The 23,604-nt window shown below is 40.1% G+C and overlaps 1 protein-coding gene across 15 annotated transcripts in view; it reads left to right on the top strand.

Moving 5' to 3' along the window:
• The window catches only part of LOC132399618 (coiled-coil domain-containing protein 178), a 310,549-nt gene that overhangs the window by 241,139 nt on the left and 45,806 nt on the right, over positions 1-23,604 (top strand). For 8 of the 15 annotated variants that reach the window (XR_009514029.1, XM_059980177.1, XM_059980267.1 and 5 more), the window contains one exon: positions 9,429-9,563. The exons of 2 other annotated variants lie outside the window; for them this stretch is intronic. Coding sequence is in view for 11 of the 13 variants with exons in the window: in XM_059980177.1 (XP_059836160.1) it covers positions 9,429-9,563 (135 nt within the window). In the remaining 2 variants the exon portion in view is untranslated. Of the gene's footprint in view, positions 1-9,428; positions 9,565-9,966; positions 10,034-23,604 lie in introns of those variants that run through there. 5 more of the 15 variants (XM_059980198.1, XM_059980207.1, XM_059980216.1 and 2 more) reach the window with 3 other exon arrangements.

Genomic DNA, 23,604 nt, shown 5'->3' with positions numbered 1-23,604 from the left:
TTATCATTTCTGAAGTCCACAAACAACTCTTCCATCTTACTGACATTGAATGCAAGGTTGTTGCTGCAACACCACTCCACTAGTTGGTATATCTCACCCCGTACGCCCTCTTGTCTCCATCTGAGATTCTACCAACAATGGTTATATCATCAGCAAATCACTAGATAGTGTTTGAGCTATGCCTGGACACACAGTCATGGGTATAGAGAGAGTTGAGGAAAAAGTAAGAGAGAGGAAAAAAAAACACATAGTGCAAATAATAGAAGCAAGCCAACAGCATCCCGAACCAGACTGAGTCCCAGAACTACTCCTGGAGCAGCCAGAGTAGGCCCAAGCCAAGCCGTTGTTCTCAGTTTTCACACCAGCAGGGTAGAAATGTAAATCAGCCCGATCATTCACAGCCTTGGCGCTGCTGAGAAAGAATGAATATTCATGGGAGAGGAGCAAAATTAGTACGACCATTGCCTCTGTACCCAACACTCGGGCTTCCAGTCTATCTGGGCTGACATTTACATTGTCCAAGCACTGGATAGTGCCGTGAACAAGGGCTGGGATCTTGGCTTCCCGATACGCCTGGGCCATCCCGTACAAAGCCATCTCCATCTCACCAAATTGGCTCGATGCTTGGAGAGATCCAACCTCAATGATAATGGACTCAGATGTGTGAGGTAGTGAGGGTGGTGAGCTCAGAGAAGAGAGGGGTAAGCCGGAAGGGAGAGAGTGTGTCATTAGGACTGCAGGTCAAAAGAGGGTGACTTGTAACCCTTATCTCTTTATATTGGCTTTCCACTCTCAGGATCTTGACCCAAAGTGTCAATAATTCTTTTCCCTCCATGTTGCTGCCTAACCCATTGAGTTCCTCCAGCAGTTTGCTCTTTGTTCTCGGTAATAATTAAATCAATTATGTTCACTCCCTATTAATTGGAGAGTGGGGAAGAATTGTGGTAAGCGGATGGCTTGGTTAACTGGATGAAAGACTGAACTCTCAGTGCAAAGAATGAAATATTCTGTTCCTTTATCAAGCCACAGGGAGGCAATACTTTAGTAGTGCAGGAAAAGACTGTACTTCCCAACTTTCAAATATTATCTCTGATTTAGTGCAATAAATGCCATCACTTTTGGTCACAAAGGCTCTAGGTTCCAACTGTATCTTTGCTCCAAAATTGGCTGTGTCTTTGCTAATCTATATTATTGGTTTCCTTCAAAACAGTAAAATTACTCAAAAGCCCAAACTCAGCAATTACCTTTCTATTGGCCTACTCTCAGTTGTTAGCAATGTAATGGGGACCTGCCAATAATATTATCATGCAGGGCCCCTTGTTGTAGATAACATCATATTGACAAAGGAGCTGGTTTCCAAAAGTGTAAATTACCTTGCACAGAATGGAAATATTGGGCTGAAAATAGCATCAAAAATGAAGTCAATGTGGATTATTGGAAACACTTAAGATGATCTAATCACATTTAGCACAATGTTGAGGTCGTTAGAGTCCAGTCATCTATACTTTAGTGTGAAGTACCAGATCCAACTATCTTCATCACCATTTGCTGAGAATTTATCTGAGAGTATGGAATTCATTTTCATTATTAAATCTTAAGATAATTAATCTCACCAAAAGAGATCCTGATAGCAAGTGTGAACTAAATGATGGTGTTCTTTTACCACTCCCTGCCTGATCACAGTTCAAGGCTGTCTTAAAGATTAAATGCACAATCATTTTGCAAGGTTAGGGGGAGATGAAGAGCAATGCTTGTACTATCTGCAGCTTGTATATCACTAGAGATCTTTGGATGTTGCTGAAATGGGATATGAGGATTAAATATGAAGATACTGAATCTCCAAATTCAATTTTTTTATTGACATTGGTTTTACTAATTTACACTGCACTTATAGTTGTGCTATCCACTTTGTTCACAAAGTTATCCACTTTGGAAGCAGGAACAAGAGGGCAGAGTATTGTCTGAACGGTGTCGAGTTAGGTAAGGGAGAAATGCAAAGAGACCTAGGAGTCCTAGTTCACCAGTCAATGAAGGTGAATGAGCAAGTGCAACAGGCAGTGAAGAGGGCAAATGGAATGTTGGCCTTTGTTACAAGGGGAATTGAATACAAGAGCAAGGATGTTCTTTTGCATTTGTACAGGGCCCTGGTGAGACCACACCTGGAATATTGTGTACAGTTTTGGTCTCCAGGTTTAAGGAAGGACATTCTGGCAATTGAGGAAGTGCAGCGTAGATTCACTAGGTTGATTCCTGGGATGGCAGGGCTGTCTTACGCAGAGAGATTGGAGAGATTGGGCTTGTACACGCTGGAATTGAGGAGATTGAGAGGGGATCTGATTGAAACGTTTAAGATAATTAAAGGATTTGATAGGATTGAGGCAGGAAATATGTTCCAGATGTTGGGAGAGTCCAGTACCAGAGGGCATGGATTGAGAATAAGAGGTCAGTTATTTAAAACAGAGTAGAGGAAGAGTTTCTTCTCCCAGAGTGTTGTGAATGCACTGCCTCGGAAGACGGTGGAGGCCAATTCTCTGGATGCTTTCAAGAAGGAGCTGGATAGATATCTGATGGATAGGGGAATCAAGGGATATGGGGACAAGGCAGGGACTGGGTATTGATAGTGAATGATCAGCCATGATCTCAGAATGGCAGTGCAGACTCGAGGGGCCGAATGGTCTACTTCTGCACCTATTGTCTATTGTCTATCTCCTTCACATGAGTATTTTTGTGCTTTCAGTCAGATGCTACTTTCTTTGTTTGCTGATGACCATGTGTGTTTCAGAATCAGAATGAGGTTTAACATCACTGGGCAAACACGAGGACATCTGCAGATGCTGGAAATTCAAACAACACACACAAAATGCTGGTGGAAATCCTTTCAGTTAGTCCTGATGAAGGGTCTCAGCTGGAAATGTCAACAGTGCTTCTACTTATAGATGCTGCCTGGCCTGCTGTGTTCCACCAGCATTTTGTGTGAGTGTGTGTTGTTTTAATATCACTGGCATGCGTCTTGAAATACGTTGCTTTGGGGCAATAGTACATTACAATACACAATAAAATATATATAATTAAGTTAAATAAGTACTGCAAAGACAGAGCAAATATAGTGAAGCCATGTACATGGATTCATCATCCATTCAGAAATTTGATAGTGGTGGGAAAGAAACTACTCATAAAATGTTGTGCCTTCAGGTAACTCCTTGATGGTAGCAATGAGGAAAAGGGCATGTCCTGGGTAATGTGGACCCGCAATGATAGATGCTACCTTTAAGGCATCAATGTTGGGGATGCTAGTACCCAAGGCGGAGCTGGCTGAGTTTGCAACTTCTTGCAGTCCTTGCCAATCTTGTGCAATGGCTCCTCCATACCAGACAGTGATGCAACCAGTTAGAATGCTGTCCACGGTACATTTGTAGAAATTTGGAAGATTCATAGGTGATATTCCAAGTTTCCTCAAACTCCTAATGAAGTATAGCCACAGGCATGCCTTCTTTGTATTTGCATTAGATCTTCTGAGATGAACCCAGGAACCTGCAACTGCTCATCCTTTCCAATGTTGATCCCTCGATGAGGACTGGTGTGTGTTCTCTCAACCTTCCCTTTCTGAAGTCCACAGTCAATTCCGTGGTCTTACTAACATTAAGTTCAAGGTTTGTTTTGACATCTCTCAGTCAGCTGATATATCTTCACCATCTGAAATTCTGGCAAAAATAGTTGTGTCATCATCAAATTTATAAGTTATGTTTGAACTGTGTCATGCCACACAATCTTTTCATGGATGTAGAGAGAGTAGAGCAGTGGGCTAAGCATGCATCCTTAAGATACACCAGGGTTGATTGTTAACGAGGAGGAGATGTTAATTCCACACATACTGTGGTCTCCTAGTGAGGAAGTCAAGGATCCGGTTGCAGAGAGAGGTACAGAGGTCAGGTTTTGGAGCTTATTGATTTCTACTAGGAGCATGATGGTGTTGAGCACTGAGCTGCACTCAAGCAGCCTGCTGTAGATATTGCTACTATCTGGGTGAAGCAAAGCTGAATGGAGAATAAATGAGATTGCATCCGCTGTAGACCTGTTGTGGAGATAGGCAAATTGCAGCAGGTTCGGATCTTTGCATAGGCAGGAGTTGATTCTACCATAACTAGCTTCTCAAAGCAATTCATCATAGTGGATGTGAGTGCAACTGGCCAGTAGTTTTTAAAGCAGCTCACCATGCTCTTCTTGGGCACCTGTGTGAATGCCACCCTTCTAAAACAGGTAGAAACCTCCAACTGTAGCATTGGGAAATTGAAGATGTCCATGAACACTTAAGCCAGTTGGTTGTCACAGATTTTCAGTGTCCTACTAGGTACACTATCAGGCCCTAATGCTTTGCCAGGGTTCATCCGCATGAAAGATATTCTGACATCAATTTCCAAGACAAAGATTACAGGGTCATCAGATGCTGCAGGGATTCATACAGGTGTAGCTTTATTCTCTCTTTCAAAGCTTGTATAAAAGACACTTAGCTCTTCTGGGAGTGAAGCATTACAGCCATTCATATTGTTAGGTTTTGCCTTGTAGGATGTCATAGTCTACAAACCCAGCTAGAGCTGACATGCATTCAATTCAGTCTCTAATTTCAATCAATGTTTCACTCATAAAATAGCCTTCCATAGTTCAAAACTGAACGTATTGTAAATTTTTGGATCACCAGTCTTGAATACCACAGATCTAACCCTCAGCAGACTACAAATCTCTTGATTCATCCACGGCTTTTGGTTTGGGTATATCTGGTATGTTCTTAAAGACACACTCTCAACCCATAGGTCTTGATGACGTCAATGATAACAATGGGTATTCACTTAGATCTGAAGATGAATCCCTGAATATCATCCTGTCCACTGACTCAAAGCAGTCCTATAAGTGCTCCTCTGCCTTCCTTGACCATAACTTCTTGGTCTTTACCACTGGACCTTCAGTCTTCAGTCTACCCTATATGCCAGGTGTAGAAGTACAGCCAGGTGATTGGACTTTCTAAAGTACAGGCCTGGGTTGGCATGGTAGGCATTCTTGTTGGTGGTATGAGTGGTCCAGTATGCTGTGTCCTCTGGTTCTATGGGTGATATGTTGGTGACAGTTGTTCAGTTGTTCAGAGACTTCTTCAAGCTGGCCTGGTTGAAGTCCCCCACAATGATAGGGTGCAGTGTTTTGTGATTGCTGATCATGGTGCTCAGCTCCTCAAGTGCCTTCCTGATGTTGGCTTCAGGTGGTATATACACTGCTACCAGGATGATGGTGGACAATTCCCTCAGCAGGTATAATCAACTACTCTTGACTATTCAATGTTTTAGGTCAGGTGAGCAGGACTGAGATGGAACCACACATCTGTGCACCATGCTGATTTAATAGTGAAGTATATTTCCCCCTGCCCCATCTTTAAAAACTCAACTGACCTGTTTTTGCAGAGAATGGTAAAGCCATCAGACTGAAGCGCTGTGTCTGAAATGGCGGAGGTGAGCTATGTTTCCATGAAGCCAAATACACAGCAGTATCTGATGTCTCTCTGGTAGTGCAAGCTTGCTCGAAGGTCTTCAATTTTATTTTTCAGAAACTGTACATTTGCCAGATGGATAGTTGGGAGTGAGGGGTCTAAGGCCTCTGTGTTTCAATTGTACCTATAGTCCAGCACGCCTTTCCTGCTTCAATTTTCTAAAAGGGGAACTGCAGTCGCAACTTAAGGCTGCTGTCCAGGGTCAATAGAGTTTGAAGATTGATACATTTTTTAAAGTCTTAAAATAATATTGCTTATTGAAGTACCCGTGGCTGTGATTGGATTTCATCTGTAGTAGTCCTAAGTGGGGAATTTTTGATGATTCCCATCAGAGGTGCATGCAAACAGTCATCACTCATCAACATCATCTTATCATTTGTATTTGTTTTTCAAAGTCTTTAGATAAAGTGCTTGCCATGTCTAAATAGATTGCAGTATGTTTCCGCTTTGAGACATGGGTGTGAAGCTTGCAGCAAAGTTAAGTGTTTGAGCGTGTGCTGGAGCATATGAACACTAGGTAAGTCCTGATTGATTGATATTGCTGGCAGTTCTGAACAATGGCTAGAGCTAGTGATGCAGTAGGTGAACATGACCCTCGAAATTGCATTCACTGACCTTGATCACGCATGTAAGGTCATTGACAGTGCATATTAGTGACATGCTTTCGGAGTGTGAGTCTGGTTTTGAGTGCAACAATTATCTAGTTCCAATGCCTAAAATCAATGTCATGAGAGGGCTTTCTGATTCTCTCTGGATCAGGTGTTCCAAGCCTTTTTTACGCCATGGACCAATGCTATTATATAAGGAGTATGTGAACCCCAGGTTGAGGACCCCTGCTTCGTATAAATCTCTTCACCAGTGCCTCCAGTATATCATAAGAAAACTATGCAGCCCCTCTTTTTCTGTTCTTTTGGTAGGTTTCTGCTGTCATACAGCCATAAATCATCTGCTGTTTATGAAGTACAATACATGCCTACACAAATAGTGCCGGTTACCCAAAACATTGAACACCATGTAATTCTAAATTACAGCATGGATAACATTGGCAGTGCATTGGAATCATATAAGTAAGCTTGTTCTTTGAAATAGAAGCAGTGCATTTTAAATCGGCATCCTTTTGGCAGCTGTTGAAGTTCTCTTCAAGAGCTGGGTATCAGGCAGGTCAACCTGACCAGGAAGAGTGGAGGAGTGTGCAGCTCTGGAACTGTGTAGGACTTTGCCTTATACCTAATACCTCAGATAAGATCAAACCTCAACCTAAAGAAGCTCCCATTGTTGCGAAGTAGGTATGACTAAAAGAAATATTAATGTCCTTCAAACAGCTAGAACATCGTAACACTGATTAATTTGCTGAAAATATAAAATTACAAAATCATTCTTATCTGATTAAGGTTCCATCTAATATTCATAAAAACTAAAAATAAATAATGACCTAAATACCTTATGATCATGCTTTTCAATCTAACTTTAAAATACTTAGCATATTTTTGAATACCTGCTTTGCTCACAAATTTTGAGATTATTTTATTTGTTGAGTTCCAATTACATTCCATTCAGCATCAACATCAGAATCAGGTTTAATATCACCAGCATATGTCGTTTTGCAGCAGCAATGCATTACAATACATAATAATAAAAACTATAAATTACACTAAGAAATATATAAATTAAATTGAATAAGTAGTGCAAAAGAAGAAAAGAAAATGCTGAGGTAATGTTGATGGGTTCATTGTCTGTTCAGAAATCTTATGGCAGAGAAGAAGTAGTTGTTCCTGAAACATTGAGTGTATGTCTTCAGGCTCCTGTACTTCCTCCTTGATGGTAGCAATGAGAAGAGGGCATATTCTGGGTGATGGGGGTCCTTAATGATGGATGTCACCATTTTTAGGTATCACCTTTTGATGGTGTCCTGGATGCTGGACAGGCTCCACCTCCATGATGGAGGTGGCTGAGGTTACAATTTCTGCAGCTTTTTCTGATCCTGTGTGGTGGCTCCTCCATACCAGGTGCTGATAGAACCAGTTTGAAAGCTCTCTGTGGTACATCTGTAGAAATTTGCAAGGTGCTTTGGTGACAGACCGGTTTTCTCAAACTTATGGTCATGGCTTCATTGTAATTGCATCAATATGTTGGGCCCAGGGTAAATTCTCAGAGATGTTGACACCCAGGAACTTGAAACTGATCACTCTTTCCACTTTTGATCTATTCACGAGGACAGGTGTGTGTTCACTCAATTTCCCCTTCCTAAAGTCCACCATCAATTCCTTAGTGTCACTGATGTTGCGTTCAAGATTGTTACTGTGACACAACTCAGCCAAATTATCTATCTTACTCCTGTACACCTCCTGATCATACTTGTGTGGAACTGTGCCATTCAATCTTGCAAAATAGTGTCATAGAGCAAGGGGTCCCAACCTTTTTTATGCCATGGACAAATACCATAAAGAAAAGGGTCCATGGACCCTTGGTTGGGAACCCCTGTCATAGAGGGACAGGTTCATAATCATGTAGCACAGAATCAGGTCCTTTAGTATTTCTTGACCATCAAATGCCCATGAACCAGCACTTAATCCATAGCCTTGGCGATTCATGTGCTTGTACAAAAAAATGTGAAATTAGCTGCCTCTGCCATACTCTTGCAGTGCGTCCTGGTGCATTTGTAAGTTATAAACACTGTGATATATTGGCCATCTTTGCCGTATCCGTAGACTGCTCAGTCACACAGAAACGGTACCATAATATTGAAATTAAACTTGTTTATTTCAAGCGTCATTCTAATATTTCAAAATCCCAAACAATTATATAGAAACAAAATAATACCATATTCATTGCATTTTCATTTTCTGAGACTCAGTAACTGTTTTCTGCTAAAATTCTGAACATATCATCTTTAATTTGTCTGTTGTTTATTGTTTTCTATCATAGGATTTATATGTCATGCTTACTCATTTTTCTCAATTTTCACTGTTGAATGCTTTGCATGCCTTACATCAATCTGATCGAATATAATGTGATAACATAAATCAATTAACCTTAAGGAATATTCCTACAAAATAGACTTTTACTTTAATAAATGTATATCTAATATTAAAACTTGTTTTCTACTTACTGTATGTGGTTCAATCAAAATATTTTTTTCCAATTCCATAAAAATGATTTAACCCTAATTAGGAGCCAACTAAGTCACATATATTTTATATTATATCATATGTCTTCATACCTCTAATTTATGCAGAGATATAAAAGGTTATGTGAAGTATTATTCTCTGTGATTGAAAATGGACAGTTGAATTTTATTCTTTTATTATCATTGCAAGGTAGACGGATGATGTGCTTTTCTAGAAATTTCTTTTCTGTTGTTGTTCTCCTGAAGCAGCTGATGACTGCTTAATGCTCTTTAGTTTTGTCATGCACTAAAGCACATGTTGCTAGGCCATGATAAGCCTTACAGGAATAAAAAACAGCTAACATGTCTATCAATATATTTTAACTGTGCATATTAAAGTTTAGGTGGGGCCAATTTATGCAGCTTGAATAGCATAAAAGCTCAGTGCTTTTGAACAAAAGGGTAAAATAAATCCTTTAGTCGCCTTTATGGAACAGAGTGAAACAGAAGTGTTTAACTCATCAGCTTTGCAGTCAGTGTTTCGCCTCAACTAGAACAAAACTGCTGAAGCATTTAGAGAAAATTAACCCCCCATCCTAGCAGCCAGATGTGACTGGATTCTATTGAATGCACATGAGTGGGCTGAAAAATCAAGAGACTGTAAAATTCCTGTCAGGCCTGTACAGTACAAAATGGGCTATTGACTGCTTTCTGTATTCTCTCCATCATTCTTTTTGAACACTGCCATTAATTTCCCCTCCTACTCTGACTTTTTTTTAATCCCATCAGCTCTCTGCACTACAAACCAGGATGCACAAAGCACTAGTGGACTACTCCAGACAACGAGGCCTTTATAGTCAAGCAGAGCTGGCAACGTTCCAGGCTTTCTCTCTTGAGAATGCTCAGAAAATAATAGCTGTGCAGGTATGTTTTAAAAGAGTTATGGAGAAATAATAGAATTAAAACTTAAAGGAAAATAATTGGAAGTTGAAACTCGATATTAATCTGCAAACACATTATGGCATAATTGAAATTTAATCTTAGGGAAAAGGATGCTCATGTTGAGGTATATCTGTATGCCAATCTTTAAAGTTATATAGGTATAACTGCAATTTTTTATTTTTATACATGCTTAAACACAGCTAGTCCCTTCTTTGTTCTTACAATTTGTTTTTATCTTTTTGTTTTGATACTATTTAAACCAAGTATATTGATTTTGAACTTGAGTACAGATTTTAGGATAACATAAAACTAATTTAACTCTTATTTAGACCATGGCCTTACAAAATACCTTCTCATGCCGTTGAAAAAATATTTTGTTTTCTAGGTGCCCCAGCAAATGTCATTCAGGGGTCCAATTTTTATCATTCTCACAGGCAAGACTGCTTTATCTGGTTTGTTTTCAGAGTCAAATATGCAGTCTGTTTCCATAATCCTCTCCAGTTCCACATATCTCTAAAATTGTTACGTTTTTCAAGTTTTTGCCATCCAGGTGTAAAGTGGGTGAGTAGCTCTTTAACTCATGCAGTTGCAGTGAATGGAGTGTTTCGTTAAGAAGTTCTGCATGAACGACCAAGAAAAAGGATGCAATTTCTGTTACCAAATCTCTAAACAGTGTTGCATAATGAATGGAATTGCTCACTTGCATCCTATATGGAACATATATGACATATGCTGGCAGTTACTGCAACTGAAAATGTGTGAATCTTGCAGATGGCTTTTTTGGGTTTGCTGATTAAAAACATTGATATTCAGTCACATTGCCCTTAAAAGTACACAGGAATGCAATTCAAGTTCTTGGCATTGATTTCACAATTGCTTCAGGGTTGCCTAGAGCCTTTCTGGTGAGTCATGAGAATGCTACGAGTTTATATACTGTTTGGGTGAGGTGCATTGCCAACTCTCTGGTTATTACCCCTGCCATGGTCATTATTTTTTTAATGATATTGCAGGGTATGCTACTCAAACTGGAGCTACATATAGCAATAGTGTTAAAAAAAAGCTGTTTCCAAACACCCTGAGAAAGGAGGGGAAGTTGTTCATAATATATTGAAACCTAATTCCTCATGAACCACATTCCTATTTCTACTGTATGTATCAAAAGAGCAGTTTATCTGGATGCTGAGGTTTTCTAAGTCATTGCTGACATACTTTGTTCTTCTGTGAACAAATGGCACAGCTTTGCCGGATCGGATCAGGGCACTGTTACTCTGATGGTCCTAAATTTTATAGAATAGCTGATCTGTGCCATTCTTCCAAGATGCCACATAATGCCTGCATTATGGGGATTGTTGGTGCTGTCTGTATAAGTAAAAGGAACTTTTAGTCATAGAGTCTTAGAAATATACAGCACAGAAATAGGCCCTAGTCCCATTGAGCTGCACCCGGACCATAGCCCTCCATACCCCTCCCATCCATGTACCTATTCAAACTTCTCTTAAATATTCAAATCGAGCTCACATGCCCCATTTGCACTCTGCACTCTCACACCCCTTTGAGTGAAGAAGTTTTTCATTATGTACCCCTTAAACATTTCACCTTTCACCGATAATCCATGATCTCTAGTTGTAGTCCCACCCAACCTCAGTGGAAAAAGCCTGCTGGCATTTACCCTATCTATAACCCTCATGATTTTCTATACCTCTATCAAATCTCCCCTCAATATTCCATTTTCTAGGGAATGAAGTCCTAACTTATTCAATCTTTCCTGAAGATCCAGCAAAATCCTTATTTTTTTTCTGTACTCTTTCAAACTTATTTATATCTTTCCTACAGTTAGGTGAACAAAAATGCACAAGATATTCAAAATTAGGACTCAACAATGTCTTATACCATTTCATTATAACATCTCATCTCCTGTACTCAGTGCTTCAATTTTTAAAGTGTCAATGTGCCAAAATCTTTCATTACAACCCTATCTACCTGTGACACCACTTTGAATTAATTATGGAACTGTTTCCCAGATCTGATTATTCTACTGCACTTCTCAGTGCCCTACCATTCACTGTGTAAGACCTATCCTGGTTGGTCCTACCGAAGTGTAGGACTTTGTACTTCTCTGCTTTAAATTCCATCTGCCATTTTTCGGCCAATTTTTCCAGTTGGTCCAGATCCCACCGCAAGCCATGATAGCCTTTCTCGCTGTCCATTACACCCCCCGACTTGGGGTCATCCACAATTCTGCCTATCCAGTTAACCACATTATTACCCAGATTGTTGATAAGATGACAAACATCTACGGACCAAACACTGATCCCTCTGGCACTCCACTGGTTGCAGGCCTCCATTCAGAGAAGCAACCAGCTACTACCACTCTCTGGCTTCCTCACAAAGCCAATGTCTAATCCAGTATGCTACCTCACCTTGAATGCCAAGCACCTGAACCTTCTTGACCAGCCTCCCATGGATCCCATTGGTCAGGAGACTTTGTTTTCCCATGCTTGAGTGGGGAGCTTTAAGATGAATGGACAAGTATGCTTGGAGGCTTCTCAAATTCGCATGGAGATGGGCTGAACTCAGGTGGTTCAGGCTCCATATAAGAATCTAGAACTCAACATGAATCCTCCTCCCTTGGTTTCTGGCCCCTGTCTGTGTTCTTGCTAATGTAGCTGAACACCTTCATAATAATTGCCATGGGAACAGGAACCAAGTGAAGTTTCACAACAGGAACTGATTTCTGCAGCCATTTCCTGCCCCCTTCTCTTCATTTCTGCATTAAAGGGTCTCATGTGAAGAGAATATAGGTTCTGTATGTCAAATCAGTGTCCAGGTTGCCAAAATTTAAATCATAAAACTGGATACTCGCTCCCTCCCCTTTAGAACCTCTCAAAAATATATTTTAACATTTTGCTAGTACCAACTAAAGAATGGCGCCAAAGGTTTGAAGCTTTAACATCAATTAGCCCAGGGATGAGTCAGCAGGAAATTATAATTGAATCACTAATAATCACAACCCCTTCATGAAAAATTAAAGACAACATTGTGCACTCAAAGTATGCATGGATATTTTCATCAAGATTACTGTCATATATTCATTGTCCTCAGGAATATCTGAGTATGAATACACTAGGTTCCTATTTTGGAGTGATTGAATTTCTCGCCAGTAGCTCAGCATGAAGTTTTTAAAGAAGTTAGATATAAGTTAATAAAACTGCTGATGTTGCTATAATGCATTAAAATAGGATTACACAACATATTGCATACTTCATGTATCATACATAGTACTTGCTTAGGTTTTGCAGCAAAGTATTCCTAAATGGCTCCATGTGTATGAGATGGGCAGATTTTGATTATGTTTATGAACAATAGGCTGAAGGTTGCATGCCTCCACCCAGATCTTAAAATCAGTGCCAGTGATACTACAATACTTTTGGTTATCTAGTCAGGATTCAATCATGTGGGGTAAATCAGACCTACGTTTCACAGCTTTTCATGTTCTTTTGTCAGTGCTTTCATTCCCTATCTGTCCTCTTCTTGTTCCATTTGTCTCCGTCTAACTCCTCCCATTAACTAATTGATCTGATTACCTCCACAGTTTATTCCCAAGTTAAAGTTTCAGCTGCAACTTTGCCAATTGTAAAAATTCTTGAGGCATTTTTAGTAATTTAACATCTTTCCTTCAGAGATATCGAAATGTTATTGAAATGAAGACAATACCAATGATTGTTACAAAAGTTAGAATGCAATAAAATACTCATTAAAAGGGTTAAATCATATGTAACAGTAACATCACTTGTACCTTATAACTGCAGTCCTGATCTTGTGGCAGGTCAGACTGGAAAAAAAACATAAGACATCTCCCCAACACACACACAGTGGGCACTTGTACGCCTCTACTCCTGCTCTCTAATGCAAATATCTAATCAGTCAATCATGTGGCAGCAGCTCAATGTATGAAAACATACATACATACATAGTCAAGAGGTTATGTTGATGTTCAGACCAAACATCAGAAGGAAAGTAATGTGATTTAAGTGACTTTGACTGTAGAGTGATTGTTGAAGCTAGATGGAGTGGTTTGAGTATCCCAGAAACTGCTGATCACCTGGGATTTTCATGCTCAACAGTCTCTAGAGTTTACAGAGAATGGTGCAAAAAAACAAAAATACATCCAGTGACTGGCAGTTTTATGGATGAAAATTGCTTAATTAGAAAGAATTGGCCAGACTGGGGTTCAAGCTGAGAGAAGGGTGACAGTAACTCAAATAACCACATGTTACAACAGTGTCATCTCTAAATGCACAATATGTCTAACATTGAACTACAGCCACAGAAGACCATAAACATGCACTCAGTGGCCACTTTATTAGGCACAGGAGGTAACTAATCCCCAGGACCTGACCAAGTGCTACTTCAGAATTTGTGGGAAGCTAGAGAAGAAATTGCAGAGGCTCTTACAGAAATATTTGCTTCATTCTTTGCCACTGGTGAAGTTCCTGATGACTGGGAAGTGGTTAATGTCTTTCCTTTGTTTAAGAAGGGTAGCAAGGACAAACCACCAGACTACAGGCCAGTCAGCCTGACAACAATGTTACTAGAGGGAATTCCTGAGGGACACCAGCATTTGGATGGACAGAGTCTGATTAAGCAGGTCAGCTGATTAAGTAAGTCATGCTTGATAAATGTTTTACAGTTCTTTTGAAGAGCTAACTAAGAGTGTAGATGAATGTAGGGAAGCTGCTGTTGTCTATTTGGACTTTAACAAGGCTCTCCACAATGTCTTGCATGCCAAGTTGGTCTGGGTAGTCAGGTCTCATCAAATTCAGGGAGATGGATTCAAACTTGGCTTGGAGGTAGGCAGAAGAGGATGGTGGTTAAACGTTGCTTCTTAGAATAGAGACCAATGACTAGCAGTATGCTGCAGGGATTTGTGTTGTGATTCTTGGTATTTGTTATTTATATAAAGTATTTGGATGTGAATGCACAAGTCATGATCGGTAAGATTTCCAATGACACAAATTAGCAGGTGTTATTGATAGTGAACAAAGTTATTGTAGATTACAGGGGACTCCTATTGGTTAGGGAAGTGGCTTGAAGAGTAACAAATGAGTTTCAATATAGATAAGTGTTAGGTAATGTACTTTGAAAATTCAAACTAGCATATGACTTATACAATGAATGACACAGCACTAGGGAGTGCTATGGAACAGAGAGACCATGGAAAAAAAGCACATAGTTCATTCAAAGTGGCATCATAGGTAGACATGGTGGTGAAAAAGGCATTTAGCAATCTGGCTTTCATCAGTCAGAGCACTGAGTATGGGAGTAAGGACATTATTTTGCAGTTATACAAGTCATTAGTGAGGCCACACATGGAGCACTGTGTACAGTTTTAATCATTACAAGAAAGATATGGTTAGACTGGAAAGAGTGCAGAAAAGATTTATGTAGATGGTGTGAGGAATAGAGGATCTAAGTTATTGGGGGAAGCTGGCCAGCTGAGGTCTTTATTCCTTGGACTATTGAAGAATGGGGGGCATCCATATAGAAGTATTTAAAATTATGAGAGACATAGATAAGGTGGGTGATAAGTCTTTTCCCGAAAATAAGGGAGTTCAAAACTGGGGGAATAGCTTTAGGGAGAGGCAGGACCTGAGAGGGATTTTTTTCCATACAGAGAACAGTGAGGTATATCGACCAAGTTGACAGAGGAAGAGGTTTAGGCTGGTACAATAGTATCTTTCCAAAAAAAACAAAAAAATAGGCCCTTGCAGGGGAGGCACATGGAGGGATATGTGACAAAGACAGAAAATTTGCAAAAATTAGGTGGACAACTGTTTGACATGGACCTACTGGACTGTATCAATGTTATATTGCTCCACGACTCTATGTTGGATACCATGTGGACCCCTGCAGTGGAGAGGTTTGACTTATACAGTACCTTAGATTGTTTATCAGTTTAAGACTTATTCATTAGTTAACACATGCATTAAAGTCCCAGATCAACTGCAATTAAACCGAGTTGCAGCATTCCTGATCAGAACCAACAGTATGTACCAGTGAGAATTGACCTAATGCATAATATACTCATAATTTTCATAATTCTATATGTTTCATAAGAGATAAATACTGTAATCTTTAAGAGAGTAAAATAAACAGTTTTCTTGTTCATTTTAAACATTCACTGTGAATATCATTGAAATAACATTTTATAGTCAATTTTGATTAGATAGATTTGTCAAATTAGAAAAATAAGAAAAAATATGAAAATGAGTGATAAAAAATGGAAAAATTACTTCAAAATTGCAAATGGCTGTTGTGTAACTGCAGAACAGCAGACAATTATGTTGACTGACCTGTGGTGTGACTGGTAGTACCCTCATATCACCCATCTGCTCAGTTTCTGGAATAACCAGCATGACATCTTTGTAAACAACAAGGATACCATACAAAATCTTCATGTCTCTCAGGTAGCATTTAATTCCAAAATGACTTTGCAACACAAATTAAACTACTCATGTTTTAAAACAAAGTTAAGGGATTTTGCAGGCAATATACAAGTAAAATAATTGCCCTATTCCAAATGGTGTTTTGGATGATTGTATAAGATGCTGAAAATATTTTATTTTGCAACATTTAGGCATGAAGGTCAATACTTGGAGAGAATGTGTAAAATATTCAAATCTATTGAAAGCCATTTTTACCACTCACATAACTACATTTATCTACTCTGTCCCAACCTCAATTCATCTGAGTTACTCATCACCTTTCCTAATATCTAATTGGACAAGAATCAGCACATTTCATGATCTTGGGTGCTATTATCACATTTTCTCTTAGTTAATACATTTCAGGATATTAAGTATGTCTTAATGCATACATAGGCATACAAATAAATTGTGTTAACTGTGCAGAGCCTTCCAGTTATTTGATGTTTTCAGAATAGGTACTTTATTAAAAGGGAGGGGGGGGGGCAGATGGTATTATACTGCTGGTACTTAAGCTGGTAAAGATAAAATTTATAAGGCCATAAGACCATAAGGTATAGGAGCAGAAGTAGGACATTTGGCCCATTGAGACTGCTCTGCCATTCAATCATGGGTTGGTCCAATTCTTCCAGTCATCCCCACTCCTCTGCCTTTACTCCATACCCTTTGATGCCCTGGCTATTCAAGAACCTATCTATCTCTGCCTTAAATGCACCCAGTGACTTGGCCTCCAGAGCCACTTGTGGCAACAAATTCCACAGATTTACCATTCTCTGTCTAAAGTTAATTCTTCGCATCTCAGTTCTAAATGGATGTCCTTCAATCCTGAAGTTGTGCCCAGTTGTCCTAGAATCCCCTACCATGGGAAGTAACTTTGCCATATCTCATCTGTTCAGGCCTTTTAACATTCAGAATGTTTCTATGAGATCACCTCTCATTCTCCTGAACTCCAGGGAATACAGCCCAAGAGCTGCCAGATGTTCCTCATACAGTAACCCTTTCATTCCTAGAATCATTCTCATGAATCTTCTCTGAACCCTCTCCAATATCAGTAGATCCTTTCTAAAATAAGGAGCTCAAAACAGCACACAATACTCCAACTGTGGTCTAAAGAATGCGACAGAGCCTCAACATCACATCCTTGCTCTTGTATTCTACACCTCCAGAAATGAATACCAACATTGCAATCGCCTTCTTCACAACCAACTCAACCTGGAAGTTAACCTTTAGAGTATTTGCACAAGGACCTCCAAATCCATTTGCATCTCTGCATTTTGAATTCTCTCCCTAGCTAAATAATAGTCTGCCTGTTTATTTCTTCCATCAAAGAGCATGACCATACTCTTTCCAACATTGAATTTCATTTACCACTTCTTTGCCCACTCCCTTAAACTACCTGAGTATCTCTGCAGGCTCTCTGTTTTCTCAACACTACCTGCTCCTCCACCTATCTTGATATCATCAGCAAATTTAGCCACAGATCCATTAATACCATAGTCCAAATCATTGACCTATATCGTAAAAAGCAGTGGTCCCAACACCGACCTCTGTAGAACTCCACTGGCATCCGGCAGCCAGCCAGAATAGGATCCCTTTATTTCCACTCTCTGTTTTCTGTCAACCAGCCAATGCTCCACCCACGCTACTAACTTCTCTGTAATTCCAGGATTCTTGTCTTGCTAAGCAGCTTCATGTGTGGCACCTTATCAAAGGCCTTCTGAAAATCCAAGTACACCACATCTACTGCATCTCCTTTGTCTACCCTGCTTGTAATTTCCTCAAAGAATTGCAGTAGGTTTGTCAGGCTGGATTTTTCTTTCAGGAAACCATGCTGGCTTTGGCCTATTTGGTCATGTGTCTCCAGGTATTCCGTATTCTCATCCCTAACAATCAATTCCAACAACTTCCCAATCACTGATGTCAGGCTAACAGGTCTATAGTTTCCTTCCTGTTGCCTCCCACGCTTTTTAAATAACAGAGTAACATTTTCTATTGATTCTTGAAAGATTATCACTAATACCTCTGCAATCTGTCCAGCTACTTCCTTCAGAACCCAAGGGTCCACCCTCAGACCATTAATCTTCCTGAGCACCTTCTCAGTTGTACTTTTCACTGCACTTCACTTCCCTGACACTCTTGAAAGTCCGATATACTGCAGACATCTTCCACTGTGAAGACTGATGCAAAATACACATTCAGTTTCTCTGCCATCTCTTCATCTCATTACAATATCTCCAGCATCATTTTGTATTGGTCCTATATCTAACCTCACCTCTCTTTTACCCTTAATATACTTAAAAAAGCTTTTAGTACCTTCTTTGATATTAGTCGCCAGTTTCCTCTCATAATTCATCTTTTCCTTCTGAATGACCTTCTTAGTTTCCTTTTGCAAGTTTTTAAAAGCTTCCCAATTCTCTATCTTCCCACTAGCTCTGGCTTCCTTGTGTGCCCTCTCCTTGCTTTTACTTTGGCTCTGACTTCTTAACCATATAACCATATAACAATTACAGCACAGAAACAGGCCACCTTGGCCCTTCTAGTCTATGCCAAATGCTTCCTCTCACCTAGTCCCACCGACCTGCACTCAGCCCATAACCTTCTATTCCTTTCCTGTCCACATACTTATCCAATTTTACTTTAAATGACAATATCGAACCTGCCTCTACCACTTTTACTGGAAGCTCGTTCCACACAGCTACCACTCTCTTAGTGAAGAATTTCCCCCTCGTGTTACCCCTCAACTTTTGCCCCCTAACTCTCAACTCATGTCCTCTTGTTTGAATTTCCCCTTCTCTCAATGGAAAAAGCCTATCCACATCAACTCTATCTATCCCCCTCATAATTTTAAATACCTCTACCAAGTCCCCTCTCAACCTTCCACGCTCCAAAGTATAAAGACTTAACTGTTCAACCTTTCTCTGTAACTTAGGTACTGAAACCCAGGTAACATTCCAGTAAATCTTCTCTGGACTCTCTCTATTTTGTTGACATCTTTTCTATAATTCGGTGACCAGAACTGTACACAATACTCCAAATTTGGCTTTACCAATGCTTTGTACAATTTTAACATTCCATCCCAACTCTTATACTCAATGCTCTGATTTATAAAGGCCTGTGTACCAAAGCTTTCTTCACCACCCTATCCACATGAGATTCCACCTTCAGGGAACTATGCACCATTATTCCTAGATCACTCTGTTTTACTGCAATCTTCAATGCCCTGCCATTTATCATGTATGTCCTATTTTGATTAGTCCTACCAAAATGTAGCACATCACACTTATCAGCATTAACCTCCATCTGCCATCGCTCAGCCCACTCTTCTAACTGGCCTAAATCTCTCTGCAAGCTTTGAAAACCTAATTCGTTATCCAGAACGCCACCTATCTTAGTATCATCTGCATACTTACTAATCCAATTTACCACCCCATCATCCAGATCATTAATGTTTTTGACAAACAACATTGGACTCTGTACAGATCCCTGAGGCACACCACTAGTCACTGGCCTCCAACCTGACAAACAGTTATCCACCACTATTCTCTGGCATCTCCCATCCAGCCACTGGTTGAACCCATTTTACTATTTCAATATTAATATTAATACGATTGAACCTTCCTAACTAACCTTCCGTGTGGAACCTTGTCAAAGGCCTTACTGAAGTCCATATAGACAACATCCACTGCTTAACCCTCGTCAACTTTCCTCGTAACCTCTTCAAAAAATTCGATAAGATTTGTCAAACACAACCTTCCACGCACAAATCCATGCTGACTGACAGGCCTATAATTGCTAGTTTTACTCTTAGAACCCTTTTTGAACAATGGAATAACATGAACAATATGCCAATCCTTTGGTACTATCCCCGTTTCTAATGATATTTGAAATATTTCTGTCAGAGCCCCTGCTATTTCTACACTAACTTTCCTCAAGGTCTTAGGGAAATCCTATCAGGACCCAGAGACTTATCCACTTTTATATTCCTTAAAAGCGTCAGTACTTCCTCTTCTTTAATCATCATAGTTTCCATAACTTCCCTACTTGTTTCCCTTACCTTACGCAATTCAATATCCTTCTCCTTAGTGAATACTGAAGAAAAGAAATTGTACAAAATCTCCTCCATCTCTTTTGGCTCCACACATAGCTGTCCACTCTGATTCTCTAAGAGACCAATTTTATCCCTCACTATCCTTTTGCTATTAATATAACTGTAGAAACCCTTTGGATTTATTTTCACCTCACTTGCCAAAGCAACCTCGTATCTCCTTTTAGCTTTTCTAATTTCTTTCTTAAGATTCTTTTTACATTCTTTATATTCCTCAAGCACTTCATTTGCTCCATGCTGCCTATATTTATTGTAGATATCTCTCTTTTTCCAAACCAAGTTTCCAATATCCCTTGAAAACCATGGCTCTCTCAAACTTTTAACCTTTCCTTTCAACCTAACAGGAATATAAAGATTCTGTACCCTCAAAATTTCACCTTTAAATGACCTCCATTTCTCTATTACATCCTTCGAATAAAACAAATTGTCCCAATCCACTCTTCTAAATCCTTTCGCATCTCCTCAAAGTTAGCCTTTCTCCAATCAAAAATCTCAACCCTGGATCCAGTCCTAGCCTTCTCCATAATTATATTGTAACTAATGGCATTATGATCACTGGACTCGAAGTGCTCCCCAACACATACCGCCGTCACCTGATCTATCTCATTCCCTAACAGGAGATCCAACACTGCCCCTTTTCTAGTTGGTAACTTTATGTATTGCTGCAAAAAAACTATCCTGCACACATTTTACAAATTCCAAACATCCAGCCCTTTTACAGAATGGGTTTTCCAGTCTATGTGTGGAAAATTAAAATCTCCCACAATCACAACCCTGTGCTTACTACAAATATCTGCTATCTCCTTACAAATTTGCTCCTCCAATTCTCTCTCCCCATTAGGTGGTCTATAATACACCACTATAAGTGTTACTACACCTTTCTCATTCCTCAAATTCCACCCAAATTGTTTCCCTAGATGAACCCTCTAATCTATCCTGCCAGAGCACTGTCTGTAATATTTTCTCTGACACGCAATGCAACACCTCCCCCTCTTGTCCCTCCGATTCTATCACACCTGAAGCAATGAAATCTGGGAATATTTAGTTGCCAATCACACCCCTCCTGCAACCATGTTTCACTAATAGCTGCAACATCATATTTCTAGGTATCAATCCATGCTCTAAGCTCATCCACCTTTCTTGCAATGCTCCTAGCATTAAAATAAATGCATTTAAGAAATGCTCCACCTCTTACTCTCTGTTTATCCCTAATGGCGCAAACAACTTTAATATCGTCTTTTTCTTTCTTCTCCCATACATCTCAATTTTTCTTCTCCTCACCTGCCCCCTATCTCCCTCTGTTTCTCCTCCTCCTTCCCTTTCTCCCATTGTCTACTGTCCCTTCCTATCAGATCCTTTCTTATTCATCCCTATACCTCTTCCACCTATCAGCTCACAGCTTCCCCTACCCACCCTCCTTCCCCCTCAGTTCCTACACTCTTGTTCCCCTCCCCTCTTGTATCTAGTTTAAATCCACTAGAGCTTCTCTAGCAAACCTACCTGCAAGAATATTTGTCCCCCCTCCAGTTCAGATGTAAACCATCTGGCCAGAACAGGTCCCACCTTCCCTGGAAAACTGCCCAATTATCTATAAATCTGAAGCCCTCCCTCCTGCATCATGTCTTCAGCCACGTGTTGATCTGCGCTATCTTACTATTTCTAAACCCGCCTGCATGTGGCACTGGTAGCAATCACTTGTCAGCCACAAAAGTGTCCTTCTTCCCTTTGAAAATTTCTTATTTGGAATATATCTGTCTTGCACTTTCCTCAATTTTTGTGAAACTCCAGTCAATGCTGCTCTGCTGTCTTTCCTGTAAATGTCCCTTTCCAGTTCACTTTGGCCAGTTCCACTCTCATGCCATTGTAATTTCCTTTATTGTCACATTGTATTTTATTTTTTCCCTCTCAAATTTCAAATTGAACTGGATCATATTGTGATCATTGTTCCCTTAGAGTTCCTTAGTCTTAAACTCTCTTATCATCTCCCTATCATTGCTCAACAGCAATCCAGCACAGCCGATCCCCTAGTGGGCTCAACAACAAGTTAACACAAAGTATACTGCAGATGCTGTGGTCAAATTAACACATACAAACAAGCTGGATGAACTCAGCAGGTTGGGCAGCAATTTCAACAGATTCTGCCTGACCTGCTGAGTTCATCCAGCTTGTTTGTATGTGTCAACAACAAGTTATTCTAAAAAGACATTCTGCAAATTCTCTCTCTCTTGAGGTTCAGTACTGATCTGGTTTTCCCAATCCACTTTCATGTTAAAATCTCCAACAGTTATCATGACATTGCCTTTCTGTCATGACTTTTCTGTCTCCAGCTGTAATTTGTAATCCACATCCCAGCTGCTGTTTGAAGGCTTGTATACAATGCCATTAGGGTCCTTTTGCCCTTGCCATTTCTTAACTCAACCCACAGAGACTCCACACTTTCCAATCCTATGTCATCTCTTTCCAATGATTTAATATTATTTCTTAAACACAGAGCCACACCACACCCTCTGCCTACTAACCTATCTTTCTGATATACTTTGGACGTTCAGCTCCCAATGGCAGCCATCCTTTAGCCAAGTTTCAGCGATGGCCGCAACGTCCTATTTGCCAATCTGTATCTGAATTTCAAGATTGTCCGTTTTATTCCTTATGCTGTGTGCATTCAAATACAATATTTTCAGTCCAGTGTTTGTTGCTTTCTGTTTTAACTGCACTATGCCTCTATTGCCCTGTAACTTATGTCACTGGCTTTGATTAAGCCTCATCTCCTGCATGTTCTTTCAATGATCTCTGTTGCATGGTATATTTGATTTATTCCTGCTTTCCCATTCCTCAGCCTTATCACTCCAGTTCCCATCCCTCTGCCAAATTAGTTTAAACCCTCTCTAACAGCTCTATTAAATGTACCCGCTAGGATATTGGACCCCTTTGGGTTCATTTGTAACCTGTCCTTTTTGTTCAGGTCATACCTCCCCCAGAAGAGGCCCCAGTGATACAGGAGTCTGAATCCCTGCCCCCCACACCAGTCTCTCAGCCACACATTAATACACCTGAACATGCTATTCTTGCACTTGCTAGCATGTGGCACAGGCAGCAGTCCTGAGATTACCATCCTAGAGGTCCTGCTTTTCAGCTTCCTACCTAACTCCATGAATTCTGTCTTCAGGACCTCCTCCCTTTTTCCATGTATGTCATTGGTACCAACGTGTACCAAGACTTCTGGCTGTACACCCTCTCCCTTCAGAATACTCTACACCCAATCTGATACATCCTGTACCCTGGCACCTGGGAGGCAACACACCATGCAGATATCTCTATCAGAAACTCCTTTCTGTTTCCCTCACTGTGGAATCCCCTATTACTACCACATTCCTCATCTTCCTCTTCCCTTTCCACACCATGGAACCAAGCTCAGTGCCAGCAACCTGATCGC

The sequence above is a fragment of the Hypanus sabinus genome, chromosome 1 (genome assembly GCF_030144855.1).
Source record: "Hypanus sabinus isolate sHypSab1 chromosome 1, sHypSab1.hap1, whole genome shotgun sequence".
NCBI classification, from domain to species: Eukaryota; Metazoa; Chordata; class Chondrichthyes; order Myliobatiformes; family Dasyatidae; genus Hypanus; species Hypanus sabinus.
The sequence above is the reverse complement of the archived record's forward strand: the minus strand, read 5'-3'. Positions and strand labels throughout refer to the sequence as shown.